This window comes from Anabrus simplex, chromosome 5 (assembly GCF_040414725.1).
Source record: "Anabrus simplex isolate iqAnaSimp1 chromosome 5, ASM4041472v1, whole genome shotgun sequence".
Lineage (NCBI taxonomy): Eukaryota > Metazoa > Arthropoda > Insecta > Orthoptera > Tettigoniidae > Anabrus > Anabrus simplex.
In genome coordinates, this window is record NC_090269.1 from 336,944,098 (window position 1) to 336,965,854 (window position 21,757).

At 38.4% G+C, this 21,757-nt stretch overlaps 1 protein-coding gene across 1 annotated transcript in view; it reads left to right on the forward strand.

Annotated features, from left to right (window-relative positions):
• Positions 1–21,757, forward strand: part of MetRS (methionyl-tRNA synthetase 1) — a 298,475-nt gene that overhangs the window by 12,823 nt on the left and 263,895 nt on the right. The window contains exons 3-5 of the mRNA XM_067147600.2: positions 10,362–10,481; positions 17,448–17,591; positions 20,334–20,471. Of these exons, the coding sequence (XP_067003701.2) occupies positions 10,362–10,481; positions 17,448–17,591; positions 20,334–20,471 (402 nt within the window). The remainder of the gene's footprint in view (positions 1–10,361; positions 10,482–17,447; positions 17,592–20,333; positions 20,472–21,757) is intronic.

Consider the following 21,757-nt stretch of genomic DNA (forward strand, 5'->3'; position numbering starts at 1 on the left):
CATAGGAAGCTTGTATATGTTCATGAGTGCGATAAGGTATCTGTGTATTGTGCAGAGAGCAGTTTCATCTGTCGTAGAAGTAATAAAGTCATCCATGTAATAGTTAATACTTTATTAACGGTAATACCATTTTACATAACAGTAGAGAAGAATAAACAAAACAAAACACACTAAAAAGAAAGTTCAATGGAGTATAAGTAGAAAAATATGTACAGATATATACACAGGTTATATTACAAGTAATCACAGGAAAGTAATAGTCAATTTTGGAGATTATGTAAGTGATTTCTCAATTTTGACAATGAGCTGTTAAATATATATCAATATCCACTTTGTTTAGAGATCTTGATATTCGTTCAATTGGCCCATTGAATGCGTAGTTAGTTCTATGCCAATTTGTAGAGAATGTATTCTTGAACCTTGTGTGTCTGTCTGGTACATGTACGTTAATTTTTGCAAGGAGTTGTGGACAATTCACCAAGGAATGAAACAGTTTAAAAATGAAGAGTGTATCCAATAATTCACGGCGTTGTGACAGGCTATGCATATTTAAGGACTGTTGTAAGGATGTGTAATCAACATCATATGAGAATCCTGCTCTAAATGAATATAAATGAAGAAATTTATGTTGTACTGAATCTAATCTATGGATAGAGGTCTGATGAGAAGGGTTCCAAACAGGTGTACAGTATTCTAGTATAGGGCGTACCATAGACACATTACAGTAATCGATAGGTAGCTAAGTTTGAAAATTCTCTAGAATATCTAGTAATGCAACCCAATCTTTGAAATGCTTTCTTACAAATATTTTCAATATGTTCATTAAACGATAGGTTATAACTGAATAAAACACCAAGGTCATTAACTTGTGAAACAGGAGTTAGAATGTTGTTATTACTAAATTTGTACTGAAATTATATTTTCTTCTTGTTTTTAAAAAACGATATTATTTTACATTTCTCATGATTAAGTTTCAACGCATTTTGAATACAGTACTTTTCCAGATGATGTAAATCTTCTTGAAGTTTTAAACAATCAAGTGGACAATTAATTTGCATAAATTTTTTTGCATCGTCAGCAAACAAAAGCAATTCAGAATTCTTGACTATATTTTTAATGTCATTTATGTAGAGAGTAAAACGTAAGGGCGCAAGGTGAGACCCTTGAGGAACTCCACTGGTAACAATAATAGGTGCAGAAAAATGATTCCTTATTTTAACAATCTGCAGGCGATTTTTAAGATACGATTCAAACCATGAGAGGAGAAGCCCATTAATTCCGTAGCCTGTTAGTTTTTACAGCAAGATATCGTGGTCAACAGTGTCAAATGCTTTTGAGAAGTCTGTATAAATGCAGTCCACTTGGGAGTGGTTCTCTATTGCATCCAAGAGGAACTGATAGAATAAAAGAAGATTGCTACAGGTTGAGCATCCTGAAAAGAATCCATCTTGCTCATCAATGATGATGTTTCTAAAGAGAGGTGTGATTTTGTCAAGAATTATTGAGTCAAAAATTTTGGAAATATGAGAAGAAATTATAACTGGTCTATATTGTTTTATGTCAGTTTTATCACCATTTTTGAAAACTGGACTAACAAATCCTTTCTTCCATTCCACTGGAAAAACGCCTTGGTTTAATGATAAGTTGAACAGATAAAAGAGTGCTTCACATAAAATAAATGAGCAGTACTTGAGCAGGTACATTGAAACACCATCAGGTCCTACAGTTTTCTTTAATTCCAGAGATATCAGTTTGTTGTAAATTTCTGCCTTACTAATGTTTATAACTGATAGATTGACAGAGAAAGGATAATCATATGACATACTACTACTATTCTGATAAGAAGAATAAACGGATGAAAAGTGGTTAGCAAAAAGACTGACAATATTTTCTCCAGTATCTGCTGTAACTTCATTAAGATGCATTGTTGAAGGAATATTATTACATGACCTTTTAGAACTTAGATATTGCCAGAATTTCTGTGGATTGGAAGTAATACTTCTTTCACAGTTGGAGACATACATTGTATAGCAAGATTTAGATTCAGACTTGCATTCATTTCTTAATTTCGAGAAATGCTGATAATCACTATTGAGACCTGATATTTTGTATCACTTGTGTGCTTTCTTCTTTTCAATAATCAGGGACTTCAATTTATGATTAAACCACTTTGGGAATTTGGGAGCCTTAAAATTCCATATAGGGATGTAAAGTTCCATGCCATAATGTAGTATTGAATAGAAGATTTCTACTGCTTTATCAATTGATACATTTTAAAACATCTCCTTCCAGCTGAACTGTCACAGATAATAATTTAGTCCATTATAGTCACCATTTAAAAAGTCAAAAACTATCAGCAGGCAAGGAATTGTATAGCTCATTTATAGGTAAAGAAATCTCTAATGCTGGGTGGTGTCTGTCGAGGGGGACAATGCTTTCATTACTAGATTTTACTTCAATGGAACTGGAGTTACTGAAAACCAAATCAAGAAAGTGATTCAGAAAATTTGGGATAGCATTAAACTGATTTAAACAGTGATAAGAAAAAGTGTCTATAACTAAACTGGACTGCATAGTGTGGTTACCTACTGACATAAGGCCAGGAGATGTTTCTTCATTTACTATCCAATTAAGATGTGGTAGATTGTAGTCACCAACAATGAGCAATAAATGGTTGTCAAGATTTGACATAATTTTTTCAACAGCACTGCAATGTTCGAAATATTTTTGGACAGGAGATTTGGGTGGAATGTATACAGCACCAATGATTAATTTTGTGGTGTTAAAAGTCAGGGACACAAACAACTGTTCAACTGTGTTAATGCACGGTATCAGAGTAGGTTTAAATTTCTTGTTAATACAGATCATTACCCCCCCCCCCCCATGGGATGCCTTCGTACTCGTTAAAGAAGACCTATCACATCTGAAAATTGAATACGTTTCGAGTCCGAGTTCCACATCACTAATTTCCTCATTTAATTTTGTTTCAGTTAATACCATGAAGTCATAGTCAGCTAAACATGAAGAAATTTTAAGTTCAGTTAGTTTGCTTCAAAGTCCATTTACATTTTGATAGTATCCTCTAAAGTGTTCAACTAACCTTGGTGCTTTCTTAGTATAGTGTATCTGATCTCTGTGAAATGATTCCCTATCTACATTTTGTATTGTATTCCTGATATAAGTTGTACTTCCTAAATCATTTTCTGTATCACTTAAGTTTTTGCCATTAGGATTAGCATCCCCCCTCATTTTCTTAATTAGTTTCCCGAGAGCATTCTACTAGATATTCTATTGAGAAGTTTACCAAACTTAGAGGTTCCTTTTCTGTTAAGTTGTAGCCCATCTTTTCTAAAATCACTACCTCTAAGCCAACTATTACCATCGTAAGTGCACTTGTCAACCAGTACAGCAGCTGAAGGAAATAAATCATTGTGTAACGTTGCTAATTCTTGGAGTGTGGCAGACAGAAGAAAGGGGCTACAAGAAAGTCCAAAAGGTAGTCTGGTGAAACGATAAATGATAATGTAGTCTGAGGTTGGCCATTAGCGTCTGATATCATCAAAAGAATTTGGTCAAATCTCTGTCGGTGGGCTGCAAAGATAGTTGTAGAAATGCTTGCTTTACATCCCCTATTAAGGCAAATAGGAACAATCTGAACCTGAGTATTACTGATAGTGTTTCAGGAATTTTCACACCAGGCAAATGCTGGGGCTGTACCTTAATTAAGGCCACGGCCGCTTCCTTCCAACTCCTAGGCCTTTCCTATCCCATCGTCGCCATAAGACCTATCTGTGTCTGTGCGATGTAAAGCCCCTAGCAAGAAAAGTGTTTCAGGAAGGATGTTCGGTCCTAATTCCAATGTATTGTTTAAAGATATTCACATATTTGAATGAGAAGATGCATGAAACTTGACTCTCCATTTCATTCTGTTGACGATCACGTTTCTTCTATTACTATAGGAATTTTGACTGCTGCAGAGGAAACAATTCCATCCTTGTCCAGCATTCGTTGCCAGAAACAGGTCCCATGGTGGACAGACGAAATTGCAGCAGCCATACGTGATCGCCGACCGGCTTTTAAGCACTGTCGTCGGAATCCAACGATGGCCAATCATATCACATTTAAGCGTCTGCGCGCGAGGGCCCGTTTTTTTTGGTTCGAGAAAGTAAGAAAGCTACGTGGGAAAAGTATGTGTCTTCCATGACACCACCTACTACGTCATCACAAGTGTGGACAAAACTCCGCCGTATTGTCGGTGTACAGAAGGCTTACAAAATGGCTTTTGTAAGCTGTTTGAAAGGATGGTTAACCGGCGTCTTGTGTGGGCCGTGGAAAAGGAAGGTCTCTTGTCTAACTACCAGTGTGGGTTTCGCTCTCATCGGTCTGCCACTGATTATCTGGTCAGACTGGAGAGCGCCATTCAGGAGGCCTTTCTCTGGAAGGAACACCTAGTCGCCGTGTTTTTGACCTGGAGAAAGCTTACGATACTACCTGGCGACATGGAATTCTCTCCACTCTACACCAGTTTGGATTTCGGGGTAATTTGCCAACGTTTATTGAGAACTTCATGTCCCTCCGGCTCTTTTGAGTCAGAGTAGGGAATGCATTTTCCCAATATTACGTTCAGGAAAATTGAGTACCTCAGGGATCTGTACTGAGTGTCACTCTGTTCGCAATCACCATCAACGGCGATGCATTCAATGTACATATAATGCTATGACAAGTTCATTATTGAATTTTAGTTACATTTAAGCATCGCTTTCTCCACAGATAATATTTTTAGACTGTTTTATCTTGTATTAAAGCATGTATTATACTTTCATGAGGAATCCAGTTCAGGGCCCTGACTTAGGTTTAGATTAAGTATGGCTGAAGATGCTTACAAAGACTAAGCAAAACGTCCCATTTTAACATATATGTAATATTTGTATCTTAACTTAAAGATTGTAAAGTATTGGAATGGTGTTTTTTTAATAAATTTGTTTGAAACTTTTACATTCTGTACTCCAATACGGCTATCATATAATGAGACTCATAACATGTAATCAACGGCATAGTCGCAGCTGCTGGGCCCGCAGTCGTTCCATCTCTGTATGTAGACGACTTAGCTCTACGTTACAGCTCCGGAAGGGTCGCATTTGCTGAGAGACAGCTACAGCAAGCTATTAACCGAGTCGACAGATAGGCCCTGCGACAGCGGCGAAAACCTCAGTTGTACACTTCTGTCGACTTAAGCTTGTACATCCTGAATCAGAGCTCTGCTTGCGAAACAGTGTCTTATCAGTGGTATACGCCTGCAGATTCCTGGGTCTCCATTTTGATAAGAGACTAACGTGGCAGCCCCACAGCCGTCAGTTGAAGGTTGCCTGCATGAAGAGACTTAACATGCTTAAGTTTCTCAGCGGCACTTCATGGGCGGCTGACCGTGCGGTGCTGCTACGATTTTACACAGCGATGGTCCTCTCCCGAATTGACTATGGAAGTGCGGCTTATGGCTCAGCATCAAAATCTATGCTGAGTCTTTTAGACAGTAGACAGTATTCACCATAGTGGAGTTAGGCTGGCAATGGGAGCTTTCTGTACTAGCCTCATTCCCAGCCTACTCGCCCAAGCGGGAGTTCCACCTTTACAGATAAGAAGGCGGCAGTTACTGTTCACGTACACTGCCAAAATTCGTGAAATGCCACTACATCCAGGCTATCAATGCATCTTTAGAACCCAGTACCACCAGAGGTACCAAAACCGGCGAAATCACACGGCCGGTTGGGTTTCGAATTGATAGCTTGTGTCGTGATCTGAATATCAATATCGGGGGTTGTCTTGAACAAACTTTCAGCGAGGTACCTCCGTGATTAGTTCTGCAACTGGATATACGTCTCGATCTACTCTGTGGACCCAAGGTGAACACGGATTCCTCTGTTTATCAGAGGTATTTCCAAGACTTCGTTCACCAGTATCCGGCCGCGAAGCATAATTTCACGGATGGTTCTAAAATCGGAGATAATGTTGGTTGCTCTTACGTCACCGATGATATGAGCATGAAAATCTCGCTTCCTAGTGCATGTAGCGTGTATACTGCGGAGCTTTACGCCATCTTAGAGGCTCTGCAGTTTGCAATGCATGATGAAAGAAGCCACTTTGTTATGTGTACTGACTCGTTAAACTCTCTGCAGTCTATTGAAGCCTGTTTCTCGCTACACCCACTGGTACAGCAGATTCATTACCTTCTAGTCAGGTTAAGTGATGCTGGCACCAGAATTACTTTCGCGTGGCTTCCAAGCCACATTGGGATTGCGGGAAACAAACTTGCGGATGAAGCTGCAAAGGAAGCGGTACTTTTACCTCCAAGAGCTGTCAATATACCTGCTAAAGATATTTGTTCTCAGCTACGTTGAACCATCTTGGCATCCTCGGAATTGGAGTGGCTAGCAATCCAAACTCCCAACAAGCTGACATCAATTAAGAAGACAATTACCATGTGGCGGTCCTCTTTCCGACCTTCACGGAGAGAGGCCGTAGTATTGTGTAGGCTGAGGCTAGGTCATTTACGATCTATCACTCTTATCTCCTAAAGAGGGAAGACCCTCCCAGTGTGTTCTTGTGGTGCCGACTTCACCATGACCCACATCCTCACAGAGTGCGCCGATGTCTCTGGCCTAAGACGGAGTCTCGGCCTGCAGGAAACACTCGAACGCATACTAGCCGAGGACGCGACTACTGCTGATCTCGCCATCCGCTTTATATGCGACAGTGGACTAATCAAGGGTATATAAATTACAAGTAAACTGTTACTCAGGAAACGCAGGTTCCCTTTTGATTCATTAGTAACTTTTCGGCCTAATTCAATAATTTTTTGTTTTATTTTGTACAGCGTTTCCAAATTCCTTTGTTGAATAAATAATTTTGTTTTTATTTTAAATTTCTTTTCCACTAATTTGTACAGAGAGGATGGTTACCTCGTTGTACTTCCTCTTAAAACAAAAATCACCACCACCTCCACTACTCCTCACTTTCATCTTTCCCTGTCGACCTCCCTTGGTCACCTCTTGTTCTTTTCTGACCCTGACGGTATTACATATGGAGGCCTAGGGAGTCTTTCATTTTCACGCCCTTCGTGGCCCTTGTCTTCCTTTGGCCGATATCTTCATTTTTCAAAGTGAGCGATCTCTTCCATTTTTTCCTCTGATTGGTGTTATATAGAGGATGGTTGCCTAGTTGTACTTCCTCTTAAAACAATAATCACCACCACCACTTTCATGTAATCTCCATTCTCCTTCTTAACAGCGTGATGAGGTAAATAGTAGGATAAATCTGGTATGATATCTGTGTCAACCACCTCAAGTTGATCCTGTAGAATGTAAGTAAGCATTTCATTGTGTGTAACGTTGCTGATTCTCGGAGTGTGGCAGACAGAAGAAAGGGGCTATAAGAAAGTCCAGAAGGTAGTCTGGTGAAACAGTGATTGGTGAAATAATAAGTCATAACTTCATTTGTAGTCTGAGGTCAGCCAAAAGAATCTGCCCGTTTGGCAGTGTCAGTATACTACTCACATTTTTCGATATCAGATTCAAACTCTTGATGCGAAAGAAGGTCGTGGAATATGTCATCTATGCTATTAAGTTTGTCTAGTGTCTCGTATAGTCTCTCTCGGTAATATTGATATTTGTTCAACGGTAGTATCATTGAAGCTGTTAATACCATTAATAAATCAAGTCGCATTTGCCCTTTCCCTAGTGCGTTTCCATTTCAAGTTATGTAATCTATGTAATGAAGCTTCTGTCATTTTGTTAGTGAATGAAAGCAGAATAATGAACAGGTTACCGTATCGTTTGAACGACGAGAAGATGGTTACTGCTGAATTAGCTTACCTACTGAGTTCCCGAAGAAATTTATTGTGGGTTATATTTTGGAAGGTGTGGTAGATAGTGGCAATAAATATCTCGTGAATGATATGTACTTAACCAAAGGATGTAGTAATATACGTAATAAAGTATTCTTCCTAAAAATGGACCAAAATATAGTGTAAATTCCAAGTGGAGTAAGTAGCAATGCTAAAACGAGCAAGATACTTTCTTTTATCTGGCTGTAGTCTGCAGCTGCATTTTCAGCGAAGTTGTTAAAGTACAATATAACCTTAATGTTTCTTTATGTTGAATCAAAGATTCAAAGTATGTTGGTTCATTCAATTGAGTGTTTCGGCACCAGAAAATTTAATGAATAGATTAAATGAAAAGGGGATCACTTCCAGTCAACTATGTAGTACCATTTTTATTTCAGTGAATCTATATGTTACAGATGATACAACAATGTATCCTAATAATGGTCCTAGATATTCAGAGAGCACAAGTCACAGTCAGACAGAATGCACAAATGGCTCACTTTCAAACTTTAAGACCAAGTCGTCCACATAGCCCAAACTTCTTACTATATTTCTGCCTAACTGAATCCCTCCCTACCACTTTATACCTGTCAGCAACTTTGAGCAACAAAGGTGAAAGATTACAGCCTTGTCTAATTCCCGTAAAAAAACCTTGAACCAAGAACTCATTTTATCATCGATTCTCATTGTAGCTGAATTGTCAACACAAATACCTTTGATTGGTTTTAATAATCTACCCTTAATCCTAGAGTCTTCTGGTATGGCTAAATTTTTTTTTCCCCTTGGTACTTTGTCATATGCCTTCTCTAGCTCTACAAAATCTAAACATAACTGGCTATTCCTTCATAGCATTTTGCAGTTACCTGGTCTTGATGGCCCTCTGTGGTCTGAAGCCACACTGGTATTCATCCAACTTACTCTCAACCACTGATCACACCCTCCCTTCCAAAATGTCAGTGAACACCGTGCCTGATATACTGATCAGTGAAATACCTTGATGGTTGTTGCAATCCTTCCTGTTCCCTTTCTTGTAGATAGGTGCAATTACTGCTTTCATCCAATCAGAAGGTACCTTACTAATATTCCATGAATCTTATTACTCTATGAAGCCATTTTATCCCTGCCTTCCCACTATATTTCACCATTTCTAGTCTACTTACATCTATTCCTGCTGCTTTATGACATTGGAATTTATTTACATCTTTTCCACTCCTCAAGCGTAGTTTTACGAACTTCATTGTCATCCTTCCTATCAGTTTGGTGGTTTGCGACTTCACCTGAAAGATCTCCTTTTACATTTAGATTTTCAAAATATTCCTTCCACCTGTCCAATGTTTCCCTAGGATCTACTATGAGTTCACCTGATTCAGCAAAACCACTATTTGTTTACTTTTCCCCTCCCTTTCTGAGATTCGCAAACTGCGGGGAAACCTTTCTGGACAGTAGTAAAAAAATTTTTTGACATTAGATAATAATTTATCGATTTCAGGAAAATTTCCATGAATTTCTTCTGCCACCCTATGCAGAGCATCCGCAAGGCAAGTGAGGCGAGTCATTCTGGGACAAAACATCTTGAGGTCTTCACCTGTTTTCACCCTGTATGGAGCAGCATCAGTAGTAACAAAGAAAAGAACTTTTTCCTGCATAATTTCAACCTTCCACAAAAAATTTATTGCATTATCAAAAAGAATTGCAATTGTTGAATGATTGCTCTCTCTAAAACTTCTGAGGTTAGTAGAAAAATATCCCCAGGGTGATCACAAAAGAAAAATATATATCCATTATAATGATCACTGAAATATTCCTTGACATAAGTCTGGCCATATAAAGATCTATTTAAAAAAAGAGTGATACATATGGCTATGGCTGCCTTGATTTTATTTTTATTGCAATATGGGCTACATTTCGCTTTAAACATTTCGAATGACCTAGTTCAGAATAAACAATTTATATACCGGTATATATTTAGTATATAGAAATATATATATTCTTTTTGGTTTCGCAGTTATTTATTTTCGAGAGGATCGTGGCGTGGTTTTAATCTTGTTCAGTAATGTCACGTCAAATTTCATGGGGCTTTTCTTGCTTAATGATGGTTAGTAGAAGAAAGAAAATATGAAAAAACGGAAAACAGACTTTTTCAGGGGACTGGAACTTAGGCGCCAGTAGCGACCTGGAATTGCACTCCTGCTCTAAATTATAAGGAGGCTAGTGTATTATACATTAGATTATGTTCAGTTACTAATTCCAATTTTTCTTCTATGTTGTTAAGGAATAGGTAAAAATATTAAATAAAAACTGGTACCTTCAGCTCTTCTTTGTATGTGATGTGGTTTACAGATGTCACCCGATAAATTGTTGCTTTTTACTACATTTTTATCTAAGGTGATACTGTTTCATTCATGTCAGCTTGGCACTTGTATTTTAGAATTTTCAACTTTATGTTGAAAAAGTTATATTTATCTTCTTTTTTATTCCACAGCCCCTACTGGCGAACTGTTTGAGCTGCACGAATAAACCAGATCCTGCCTTACGTTCTCAACTTGTGAATCTTTTAATAGAGCTAGATGAAGCTCTTATTGGCAAGCAGTTTCTTATTGAGGTGTGTTCTTCCTTTTCTTGTTTCTTGTACAGCCATTAAAAGTAACAAAGCTTCTTACATTTCATAGGGATGAGTTCATTTTATTTACTGTGAATATCCTTCAGAGTTAAGATTCATCTCTAGCATAAAAGCCTTTTGTCAGTAAATGTATCAGCATAAGAGAGATTCAACATACTCTGTAATTGCCATATAGTTCCTAATGTAACCTATCACAACAGAAAAATATATTTCCATTATCATTACTGAAATTTCCCTTGACATAAGACTGGCACTATAAAGATCTGTATAAAAAAAAAAAAAAAAAAAAAAAACCAGTGATGCATTTGGCTCTGGCTGTTTTGATTTTGTTTTTGTTGTAATATAGGCCACATTTTGCTTTAAACATCTCGTATGGCCTAGTTCAGAATAAACAATTTATATACCAGTTCATTTGTACAATATTTTGAAGCTGAGATGTATTAAAACAAAGTAAAAAACACCTTTTAAATACCTATAGTCATCTAGTTTTGCTTATATTTGTGTTTCAAATCCAAAACTGTGTATCTGTTATATTGACAAAAGGCAATGCACCAACATTTGAAAATCATATTTGAGGATTGTTGTATATGAATGGAATTAATTTTAATTTTAAGGGGAAAATACTTTCAGGGCGTCATCCAGTGGAGTTTGGAGCTTCTGATGTTTCACGAAAAATATGTTCAGCATTTTCAAGAGTCCTCTTGATCTGTTGCTTACAATGGTCAGTAGTGGACAAGGACCTTATAAAAATACCCCTTATAAAAATACCACACACAGTTATTGGCAGAATATTTGGAGCTTGGGAACTTCAAACTACACTGGTACCAAACTTTCAAGCCTAGGAAGCTTTATCAGCATGTGTAGCGTCTGAAGTGTTTCAGCGATGAGCTTTCCAATGATCTGTAGTATTTGGAATGTGTTCTCAAGTTTGTTAACTGATTATCGATGTTGCTAACAACATTGCCTATTTTATTTCCTTTTTTTTGTACAAGGAGGACATTAATATTTGTAATAAAAAAATTGAGATTGATAAGACTTTCAAATCAAAACCAAAATGTTTACATTTTCTATAGAAATTATTGTGAAAGACAAGTTAACACTTCCCCTGTATACCCAAACATCACCCGGGTCGGCTAACACTCCCATGTGTACAAAGTCTGAGCGCCGTTTGTTTTCACATTTAATTGTTTGTGTTACGGCAGGTTTTTTGTTTAAATGAACACCACTTGTTCGTGTGGCATAGAGTTTTTAAGTACAATATGCGCCAAAATATACAGTACTGGAAATTATGTTAGCCTTATTGTCATTACTAGGGCAAGGCATTTAATGACCAAAAAATAGCAAGAAAATGCAAAATTAAAAAAATGCATTTATGACCTAAAAATGGTTAAAAAATGACACAAAATTTGAAAAAAATGACCAATAAATTAATCGTAAGTCACTTATTTATTAATCCTTTAAGAAACAATTAGCTGATTTGAGAGATAATTTTAATGGATGACAATGCATTAAGTTTAAATTATTTTTGTTACTAACAAAGTAAATACCACCTTGCACCCCTGGTGAAAAGAAATGAAATGTTTTAGAACTGGCATATTCTTCAAATACTCTCCTAGCAAATAGGTGTCATTTAATTAACAAATAATATTTAAGAAAAAACAAACTTCAGTGGCTGTTTACAATAAATTCGAATTGAAATGCACAATAAAAACTTTGCGTAGGTTCTCAAATGAAAACGATTGGCTATTGTCTGCAAGTAACGATTTGTACATGGAAAAGCTTCTCTCTACCTCAGCTGAAACGATTGGTGCATACTGGAAACAAGCAATATCTCCCGGATTCAATTCACAGTCGGTAAGAGAAAAATTTTCACCCGACAATGCTTTGCCAATAGAACACAAAGTTTTATACCCACTGTTCTTTTGTAACACCTTATTCAATTTCATGGATACAACTTCACCCACTTTACCACACACATGATTCAGATCATTCACAACTTTATACACAATTTGCAGCTGCTCCACTAGTGGCACTTGGGATTTTTCTAGAGCACTTATTGCATTAGGAAGGGATCCGAAATTTGTTTTTATGTAGGAAAGTTTACCTGCAATTTCTTTGTCAGCCAAGAGTTCCTGGGCTGTTTTTATTGATCCAGCCTCAGTTTTGTTGAAGGAATCGGCCACTTTCTTTACAACTTCAAAGTTCTCGCAGTAATAACAACAAGCCTCAATCCACGTTCCCCATCTAGTCAAAACAGGTGGAAAGGGCAAGGGAATTTCCAGAGCTTCTGTTTTGAGTGCTAGAACTCTAGATGGGGCATTTAAAAACACTTTCTTTATGCACCCAATTAACTTGTCAACTTCAGGAAAATTATGTCGTACCTCTTCCGCGGTCCGATGTAACGCATGGGCTAGGCCTGTGACATGCTCCATTTTCGAGAAGAGCGCTTGTAACGAATTTGCAGCCTTTACCATGTAGGGTGCTGCATCTGTTATTAAAAGCAGCAGCACATTGTCATTCCGAATGCCATCGGGCCATAATAGCCTCAAAGACTGGTCAAACAGTTTGCTAATTGTTGACCAGTTAGCTTTGTCCAATTGCTCACAATGTAGTAGAAATGGTTCTCCAGCATTCCCTGCTTCCAGGGCGCCTACAATAACATTGGCTATATATCGTCCCATACTGTCTGTTGTTTCATCTATGCATACCCATATGTTTCCGTCTCCTACCCTTATCCTTATTTCCTGTAATGTTTTGTCATAGCATCTTCCAACATAGGTTCTTCTTAATGTTCTGGGATCTGGTACAGATTTTCCAGTCTCCTCTTCTAAGAATGTACGCAGCTTTGGATGGTTCAATTTGTTCAGTGGAATATCGGCGCATAAAAATGCTGTACACAGTTTCTCACAAAATGGAGAAAATGTTGAAGATTCACCCAGTAGTGTCTGGTGTAAGCCACGGTTTCTTTTATCTTCAAGTCGCTGCACACCACGTTTGTTTTTCTCGCGACACATGTTGTTCAACTGTAAACTTCTTTTCTGCTGAAACTTGCACATCACACACTTTGCAAAATAATATTTTCCCATCAGTGGAAAATATATTTTCTCCATATCGTGTAACAATTTGTTTTAATTTAACAATTGTACTCCCTTTAACTTTGGGGATCTTACAGTACTTGTCAACAAAGAATTCACTAGACTCTCAGCACGCGGGCGACTGACTTCCTTCTTATCTAGCTGAAGATAAGGAGCAATGCCCAGCTTGGGTGAGTCCATTATGCGTCTTACATATAGGGGAAGCAGGTACTGCTTATAGTATGTTTTCTTGGAAGTGCAATCGAGTTGAAAATACTCTTTCCTTGAAAACTAGTGGCAGCAGGGTATGTTGTATGTTGCAAGTCTGCGTTCTTTCTTGAGCAAGTTATTTGTCTAAGTTAAACATAATAGACAATTATTGTAAACATAAATAATATTAATTAAATATCCAAATATAACGAAATATAACACTTCCCAGAAAACAATTAAAAATGCCAAAAATGACCATAAATTGCTCCTAAAATGACCTATCTCTTGTAAACGGCAAAAAATGAAAAAAAATGCCCTGACAAATTGCCCTTATTTAATCAGTCAATTCATGAAACACATGTACATATACTCAAGCTATATTTTGGCCTTCATAAAAAAAAAAGATGCAAAATCATCAAATGCCTTGCCCTAGTCATTACCTTACTTATTGAGATGATAGTGTAAATGATCAAAATGTGCTCCATTGTGCTGTAGTCAGCGTTCATAACGATCACGCAGATTTTCCAACATATTCTGGAACATAGGTTGCTGCAGAGTCCCGAAGAGTGAGACGATCTTCTGACGTAATGCAGGCACAGTTTTGGGTGGATCTGGACAATTGAAAATTTGCTCCTTTAACATTCCCCACACGTAAGCATCAGGTGGTGTGAGATCGGGGGAATGTGATGGGTAGGGGAACTCAGCCCCGCGGGAAATCACTCATCCTGGAAAGGTTTTTTGCAGCATAGCCGTAGTTTGTCGAGCGGTGTGCCAGGTCGCCCCGTCTTGTTGTAACCACTGTCTATTCATCTGTATGTTCCTGGCAGTACAAAACCTTCTTAGATCCTGAATAAATGGCCTGGTCACCATGTTCCTATAGCATTCCTGGTTAACAGTAAGAGGTGCACCATCATCATTCTCTATGAAATATGGACCTAGCACACCGTTTCCTGACACTGCACACCAAATCGTTACACGCACACTATGTAGCGGTTTCTGGACTATAGTGTCTGACCTCTCAAAACCAAGAAAGCGAGTTCTTTGGCGATTGATAAAACCGTCCCAGCGAATGTGACTTTTGTCGGAGAATCGCACGTTGAACAAGAAATCTGGATCCTCGTACACCATGGCCAAAAATCGTGCAAAATATTCCACCCTGACATGCCTATCGTGCTCCATCAGTCGTTGCCAACTTGTATTCGGTACGGAAATCCACCTATGTCTTTAAACAGTTGTCGAAGTGATGTAGGGCTGATGATTAATTTAAGGGCTTTTCGCCGAAGACTTCGCTTTGGAGACTGCAACACCTGATTGAGAACACGTCCATGATTTTCATTTGCGAATACAGTTACTGGCCTACCAGACCTTCCCTTGCGTTGAACCAATACACTACCCATACGACATTTTTTAACAATAGATAGCATAACTGTGTTACTAGGTGTTGGCTTATTGAAGTGTTCACGATATTGTTCCACCACCAACTTTAAACTCGGCCCACCTTGATAACCATTTCTGTACGAGTGAAAATCCACTATAAACACTTTTTCCTCCGTCGCGAGACCCATTGTCACTTCCAATCACAGAGCACAACGTTCTTTACACAACTAACAATTCATCATGGCCATGTAACAACATGCAGACGCTCTGGCATGCTCATGTGCACTGCGCGAAAATGAGTTCTGTTATTTTGGCGTATACCGCACTTACAAAAAATGTACTAGGTCGCAGCAACTAAATAGTAGTACATGGGAGTGATTAATTTCAAAATCTTTCAGTAATAATAATAGTAATGGCATATGGCCTCCAAAGAGTTCTGGTGCAGGTCTTTCGAGTAGACGCCATATAGGCGATCTGCATGTCTGTGAGGATGGGGTCCTATCTATGATGAATTCTAATGCAGGAAATGACACACACACTCAACCCCCGAGCTATTGGAATTGACCAATGAAGGATAAAATCCTCGACTCGGCTGGGAATCAAACTTGGGACCCCTGGTCCAAAGGCCAGTGAGCTGGACATCTTTTGGTAAAAACCTGAATATAGCGGGAAAAAAAATCCAGTATCTGCATACCAAGCAAAACTTATATGAGCAGTGTGGAAAGTGTTAAATCCTAATTGGGAGGTGATTGACTTGGGTTTCTGAAGATATCTAGGAATTCATGAAGCAATACGGAATCTGAATCATAAAAGACAAAATAAAGAGTAAGCCCACTTAAATTCCATCTAGAAAGGGGAATTGATAACATTGGCTAGACCATCCTCCTTGATAATCTGGAGACATTTAGAATCAAGTTCTGAGAAAGAAAGTTAGGCCTATATCTACAATTTATACAAGAATCAGACCTGATAAGAATTAAGGGATATAGGAACAACTATTCAGAAAAGAGTGAGGTTCAGTTGTAGTTTACTACTGCTTTTTAAAATCTATATATAGTACAAGCCATAAATCAAGTAGAAAGTTTTTAAAATAATAATCATTCAACAAGAAGAAATGAAAACTTTGTGATCTGGTGATTGATGATATTGCCATGTTATCTGACTCTTTAGAGGGTCTATAAGAGGTTCTGAATAATAATGCTGTCGGTTTTATGTCCCAATAACATTTTTATGGTTATCGGGGATGTAGAGGGGTGGGATTTTGTCTTGCAGGAGTTTTTATATGGGCCAGTAACTCTTACTGATACGAGGCTGAGATGTGAGCACTTTCAGATAACACTGGACTGTACCAGGACTGAACCTGCCAAGTTGGGCTGAGAAGGCCAGTGCTCTACCAGCTGAGGTACTCAGCCCAGCACACACTTTTAGAGAAGGCATGTAGTATGAGAGTTAAAGTAAATCAAAAGTAGTGGAACGTAGTTGATTAAAACCAGGTGATGCATTTTGTAGATTAGGAAATTTAAATCTTCAGTGAAGTACAGAATATTTTTATCCTAGCTTACAGGATTTTTGAAATGCTAAGTGTTATCCGTGTGGTTTGGGTTGCCTATAAAACTGGAGATATCGTGGCTATAAATAATGCCTTGCACGGATGCAGATATCCGCGGATTTATCTGCGAAGTTAATGTCTTGGCAGATACAAACTGTACGCCAGTGCTGACAGTTTCTAAATAATGACGTTCATTAATTTTTAGTCAGGTATACTAACTAGCTCCTGACCGCAATTCATGGAAGGAAGGAACAAAGGCCAATACATTGGTAGTTGTCGCAAGAGAAACATCCCTCATAAATAGATTTATCCATTTTAATACACTGGGTGTAAGATACTGTAGTTAAATATTTACAATATCCGTAGATATTATTTTGTATATCCGCGCAGAGCTCTAGCTATAAACAATATCGACAGTCTTGTACTCTACAATCTTACTTGCAGAGAGCGTGATAGCTTTAATAAACAAAGTGTAAAATGCCTAAACATGGCTGTGAAGAGAAAAGAAAGCACAAAGGAATATAAATCTTTTTTATGTTCAAATTATGAACACTGATTTTTCAGTTATATATTAGTAAAACAATTTTCGTTTTACTTTGTGAATAAGTAGTAAAACAGTCTGTCATGAAAAACCATGTGATTTCTAAGTGATCCCTTTTTTGAGTTTCTCAGCACAGTATAGTTAGCTTATGTGGTATGTTCTTGTATTGACTGTCTCATAATTATGCCTTTTCTCAGTCTTCAGTATCCGTTGCTGACATCGTGATTTGGTGTGCACTTTTCCCTGTCGTGACAGAGTCAAGACTTCGCCAGGACTGGTTAGCGGATAGATCCAATATTGTGTCATGGTTTCTTAACCTACAATCACAACCTCACGTCAAAGTAAGTGTGACAAGCAATGATTTTGTATATGAGTCATGGCAATTTTTAAAATGTACTGGGCCGATGACCTCGATGTTAGGCCCCTTTAAGCTACAAGCATCATAAAATGTACTAGCTTTTGTGCCCAGCTCTACTTGGGTAGTTTCTTTGAATGTTTACTTTTAGGATTTGTATTATGTGTTTGAAGTGAATTGTTTGAGATTTGTTTATTGTGATGTTGATTGATAGTTTATGAAATCTTTTGTAGATATAGAAATATTGTTGTGTATATAATTTTAAATTTTAATTTGAGATTGTTTAGTTTCATGTTAAATGATTTATTTGTGGTATGCAGATTGTCTGGAAAGTAGTTGTTCCTTTCAAACATATAATAAGAATAAGTTATAACTGTATGTATTTACACATTGCACTATAGATATGATGTTCATGACACCAACTGTCACTTGAACTCTCACCAGTCGGTCTAGGGTCTCCAAAAACTATGGAATCAACACTCCTCTTGGTCACTTTGGATATTTTCTTCTTCACCCCTTCTGAACGAACCTCCACGCTAATTGAGGCTGAACTTAAACTGCATCCAGAGTGTTACAATTCATCTCAGCGACCCTGAAAACTATGGATTCAGCTCTGATATCAGTCGTTATCGATTATTTTTACATGCCGTCGCTTTTCCTAGGTGTGCTAGGGATTTCTTAGCCCCACAGTATATTTTTCAGATAGTAAGTCATATGTGTACCAAGTTGAGTTTGAGAGCTATGCTGGAACATACAGTGCACACACACACACACACATTCGTAATCTATGCCATTTTGTACATACTTTTTCATCTCTTCTTAATCGCCATGCCTATGGAGGATGAACATGGACTTCAATCTCAGCAACCCAGAACACTACGATATTCGACACTAATATTGGTCGTTTTAAATTATTTTTACATGTCAACCCCTCCTCAACCCCTGCCCCAAGGGATGCTAGGGGTTTATTACCCTTACAGTATTTTTTTTACAGATAGTAAGCCATATGTGTATGAAGTTCAGTTAAGAGATGTACTGAAACATACACACATACATCCATAATCTTGGTTAATTTGGGATGTTCTTTTTCACACCTTCTCAACCTTCTTTCCAACTGGGGCTGAACTAGGACTTAAATGGTATCCAGAGTGTCACAGTTCATCTCGGTGTCTCTGAAAAACTATGGATCAGAGATTAATATCTGTCGTTTTTGGATAATTTTTACATTTCACCCCCCTCCTCTAGGGGTGTCTTGCCCCCACAGTCATTTTTCCAGATATTAAGTCATATGTGCATCAAGTTTGCTCGAGAGCTATGCTGGAACATACACACATCCATAATCTGTCATCTCGGACATTTTCTTTTCATCCCTTCTCAATTCCATGCTGATTGGTAGAGCTGTGCGCGAAGTTAGTGTCGTGGCGGATTCAAACTGTATGGCAGTGCAGATAATTTGGAACATACATCCATAATCTTTGCTACTTTGGACTTTTTGCACCCCTTCTCCCCTCCCATGCTGATGGGGGTTGAACTTTGATTTAAAAGACATCTGGATTGCCACTGTTCCTCTCAGCTACCACGATAACTACGGATTCAACACTATTTTTGATTATTTTTATGTGCCACCCCTTCCCCACCTCCACCCCTAGGGGTGGCTTACCCTCACATTGCTTTTCTTCAGATAATAAGTCGTATATGTACCAAAATTATGAGTTTAAAATATTTAAGCAGAATCTCTTGTAAATAGCGAAAGCTGTAAGATCCGTATGAAAATGACACAGTGTACGAGTGTGCCTTATCATGGAACGTAAGCACATCTCGTGACAGTTTCCCAAGCTGTCTGTTGTGGCCCTTTGGAGTTTCTGTAACATATTGCAGTAACATTGAGAGTCGATCTTATCACCGACCAGTAGTCACTCTAACAGCAGAGGTCAAGTAACATCAAATAACACTTGGCAACATGATCTTGCCAGCCGCAGCAGCTGACTTTACCTTCTTTGGTCTTCGTGATGAAGGATGGTTCCATTCATGACTCATCCTGTTCACTGCATACTCAAAATGGTGGCATCAGGTTTCGTCACAAATCATGATTTGCTCCAAGGAATGCTGTCCATCCATGTTGCAGCCAACTTTCCTGCGCACACTGCTGTGTATAGATACGACACTGAGGTTGACATATTGACAGCTCGCATATGATATGGCAATCATTTTGACTAATGCAGTCTTCTCGTGTGTTAGTACAGGCACCCATCCGGGTCATTGGAGGTCCACTGTACATTCCCACCCACCTGGAAATTCGGCACACCACTTAAACACAGGGTATTGCTTGAAACATGTGTCTCCATAAATGGCTTTCATTCGACTAAAGGTTTTGCTTGCCAAATAAACTTCTTTGCCCAAGAGTTGAATTATGCCTCATACTTGGTTGGATGTATCCATTACACAACACTGTTGCTTCCACTTTCTCTTCTACTCAGCAGAAATGTGACTTAAATTGATCACATTCTGTATTGTTAGGTCAAGTACACAAGGCATTTAGTGCTGCCACATCTTGGCTACCCCATCGACTGTTGGCAGTTTTGTCCCATGGTTTTCATAGCTGCTGAAAGGTTAATGTAGTTATTGTGATTTCTAAATTCTCTGTCTTTGTGAAGAGTGCCGGTAGTTAATTATTACATTATTAAATGAGATGATTGATAAAACTGTTATTTGTGTGTTTCTTTCTCAGAGTGCTGTTGAAAGGATATGTCCCAAGTCTGGCATTGCTGCACACCAAAGCTTAACAGCTTGTAGATGGTTTCCCTCTGTACCTGTTCAGCCTGTAGATAAGCAACGAGTGCAGCTTCAATCTACAAGCAGCCTCGATGTGAGTACTGTGTCAGTGTTTGGATATTTTTCACAGTAGAACTACAATAATCAAGCCCTCCAATGACTTGCTGATGCCTCGCATGCATACTTCTAAAGACCAAAGACCTTCTTTAAATCATCATCATAATGGAAGGCTTAGCATTCAAGCTTTGTTCTGTCACAGAACTTCAATCCACTTAGTTCAAGCATAGCTTGGATTAGAGGTTGGAGATGTGTAAGGCCTTATTGATTGAGATTGCATTTGTACTTCAGGCAGGTTTGGATTAGGAACATCTTTCTAGATCAGACTTCAACCCTTCCAAAATTCTTCTGCTTCACTTTTTTCTGGCCAAGTTTGATGCTCAATTGGTGCCATGGAACACTTCCTCTTTCATTGCGCTGACAAGAGACTCTTGCATACTGAATTCCCCTCCATTTTTCTAACATCATTCTCCATAGTAATATATTTATACTAGGGTCCACAAAGGTTGAAATCTGACATTTAGCACCAGTAGCGAGAAAAGTCGACTAATGCTGCTTGAAAATGACCTGTACCATGGCAATGATCCCAGCAATGCTACATTTTAGGGATGCTATCGCCATGTGGCTTGGCTTGCTCTCAGTCTCTTTTAAAAAAATATCATTGGGAGTGGTACTGTGTTAGTTGCTATCGCTTTAAATATTTGTTTTCAAGTTATTATTATTGTTGTTTATTGTTAGTTAATCAGTTGTACAATTTTCCTAGTTTGATTCGAGTGTAGATTTTAGCAGTCTTTTAGTGTGTTCAGTAGTTGTTAGAAATGCTCGAGCATTCATTAACGAACCACATAGTTTTATTTTCTTGTTACCGAGCTCGATAGCTGCAGTCGCTTAAGTGCGGTCAGTATCCAGTATTCGGGAGATAGTAGGTTCGAACCCCACTGTCGGCAGCCCTGAAAATGGTTTTCCGTGGTTTCCCATTTTCACACCAGGCAAATGCTGGGGCTGTACCTGAATTAAGGCCACGGCCGCTTCCTTCCCACTCCTAGCCCTTTCCTGTCCCATCGTCGCCATAAGACCTATCTGTGTCGGTGCGACGTAAAGCAACTAGCAAAAAAAAAATATATTTTCTTGTTCATGTGGGTGTTTTGACAGTTAAAAACACAGCTCGCCGAAGTGTGTCTGTTCGAAGCCAGGGAATAGAAATGATTGACTGAGCGAGTTGGCCATGTGTGTAGTATTGTGCAGCTGTGAGCTTGCATTTGGGAGGTAGTGGGTTCGAACCTCACTGTCGCCAGCCCTGAAGATGGTTTTCCATAGTTTCCC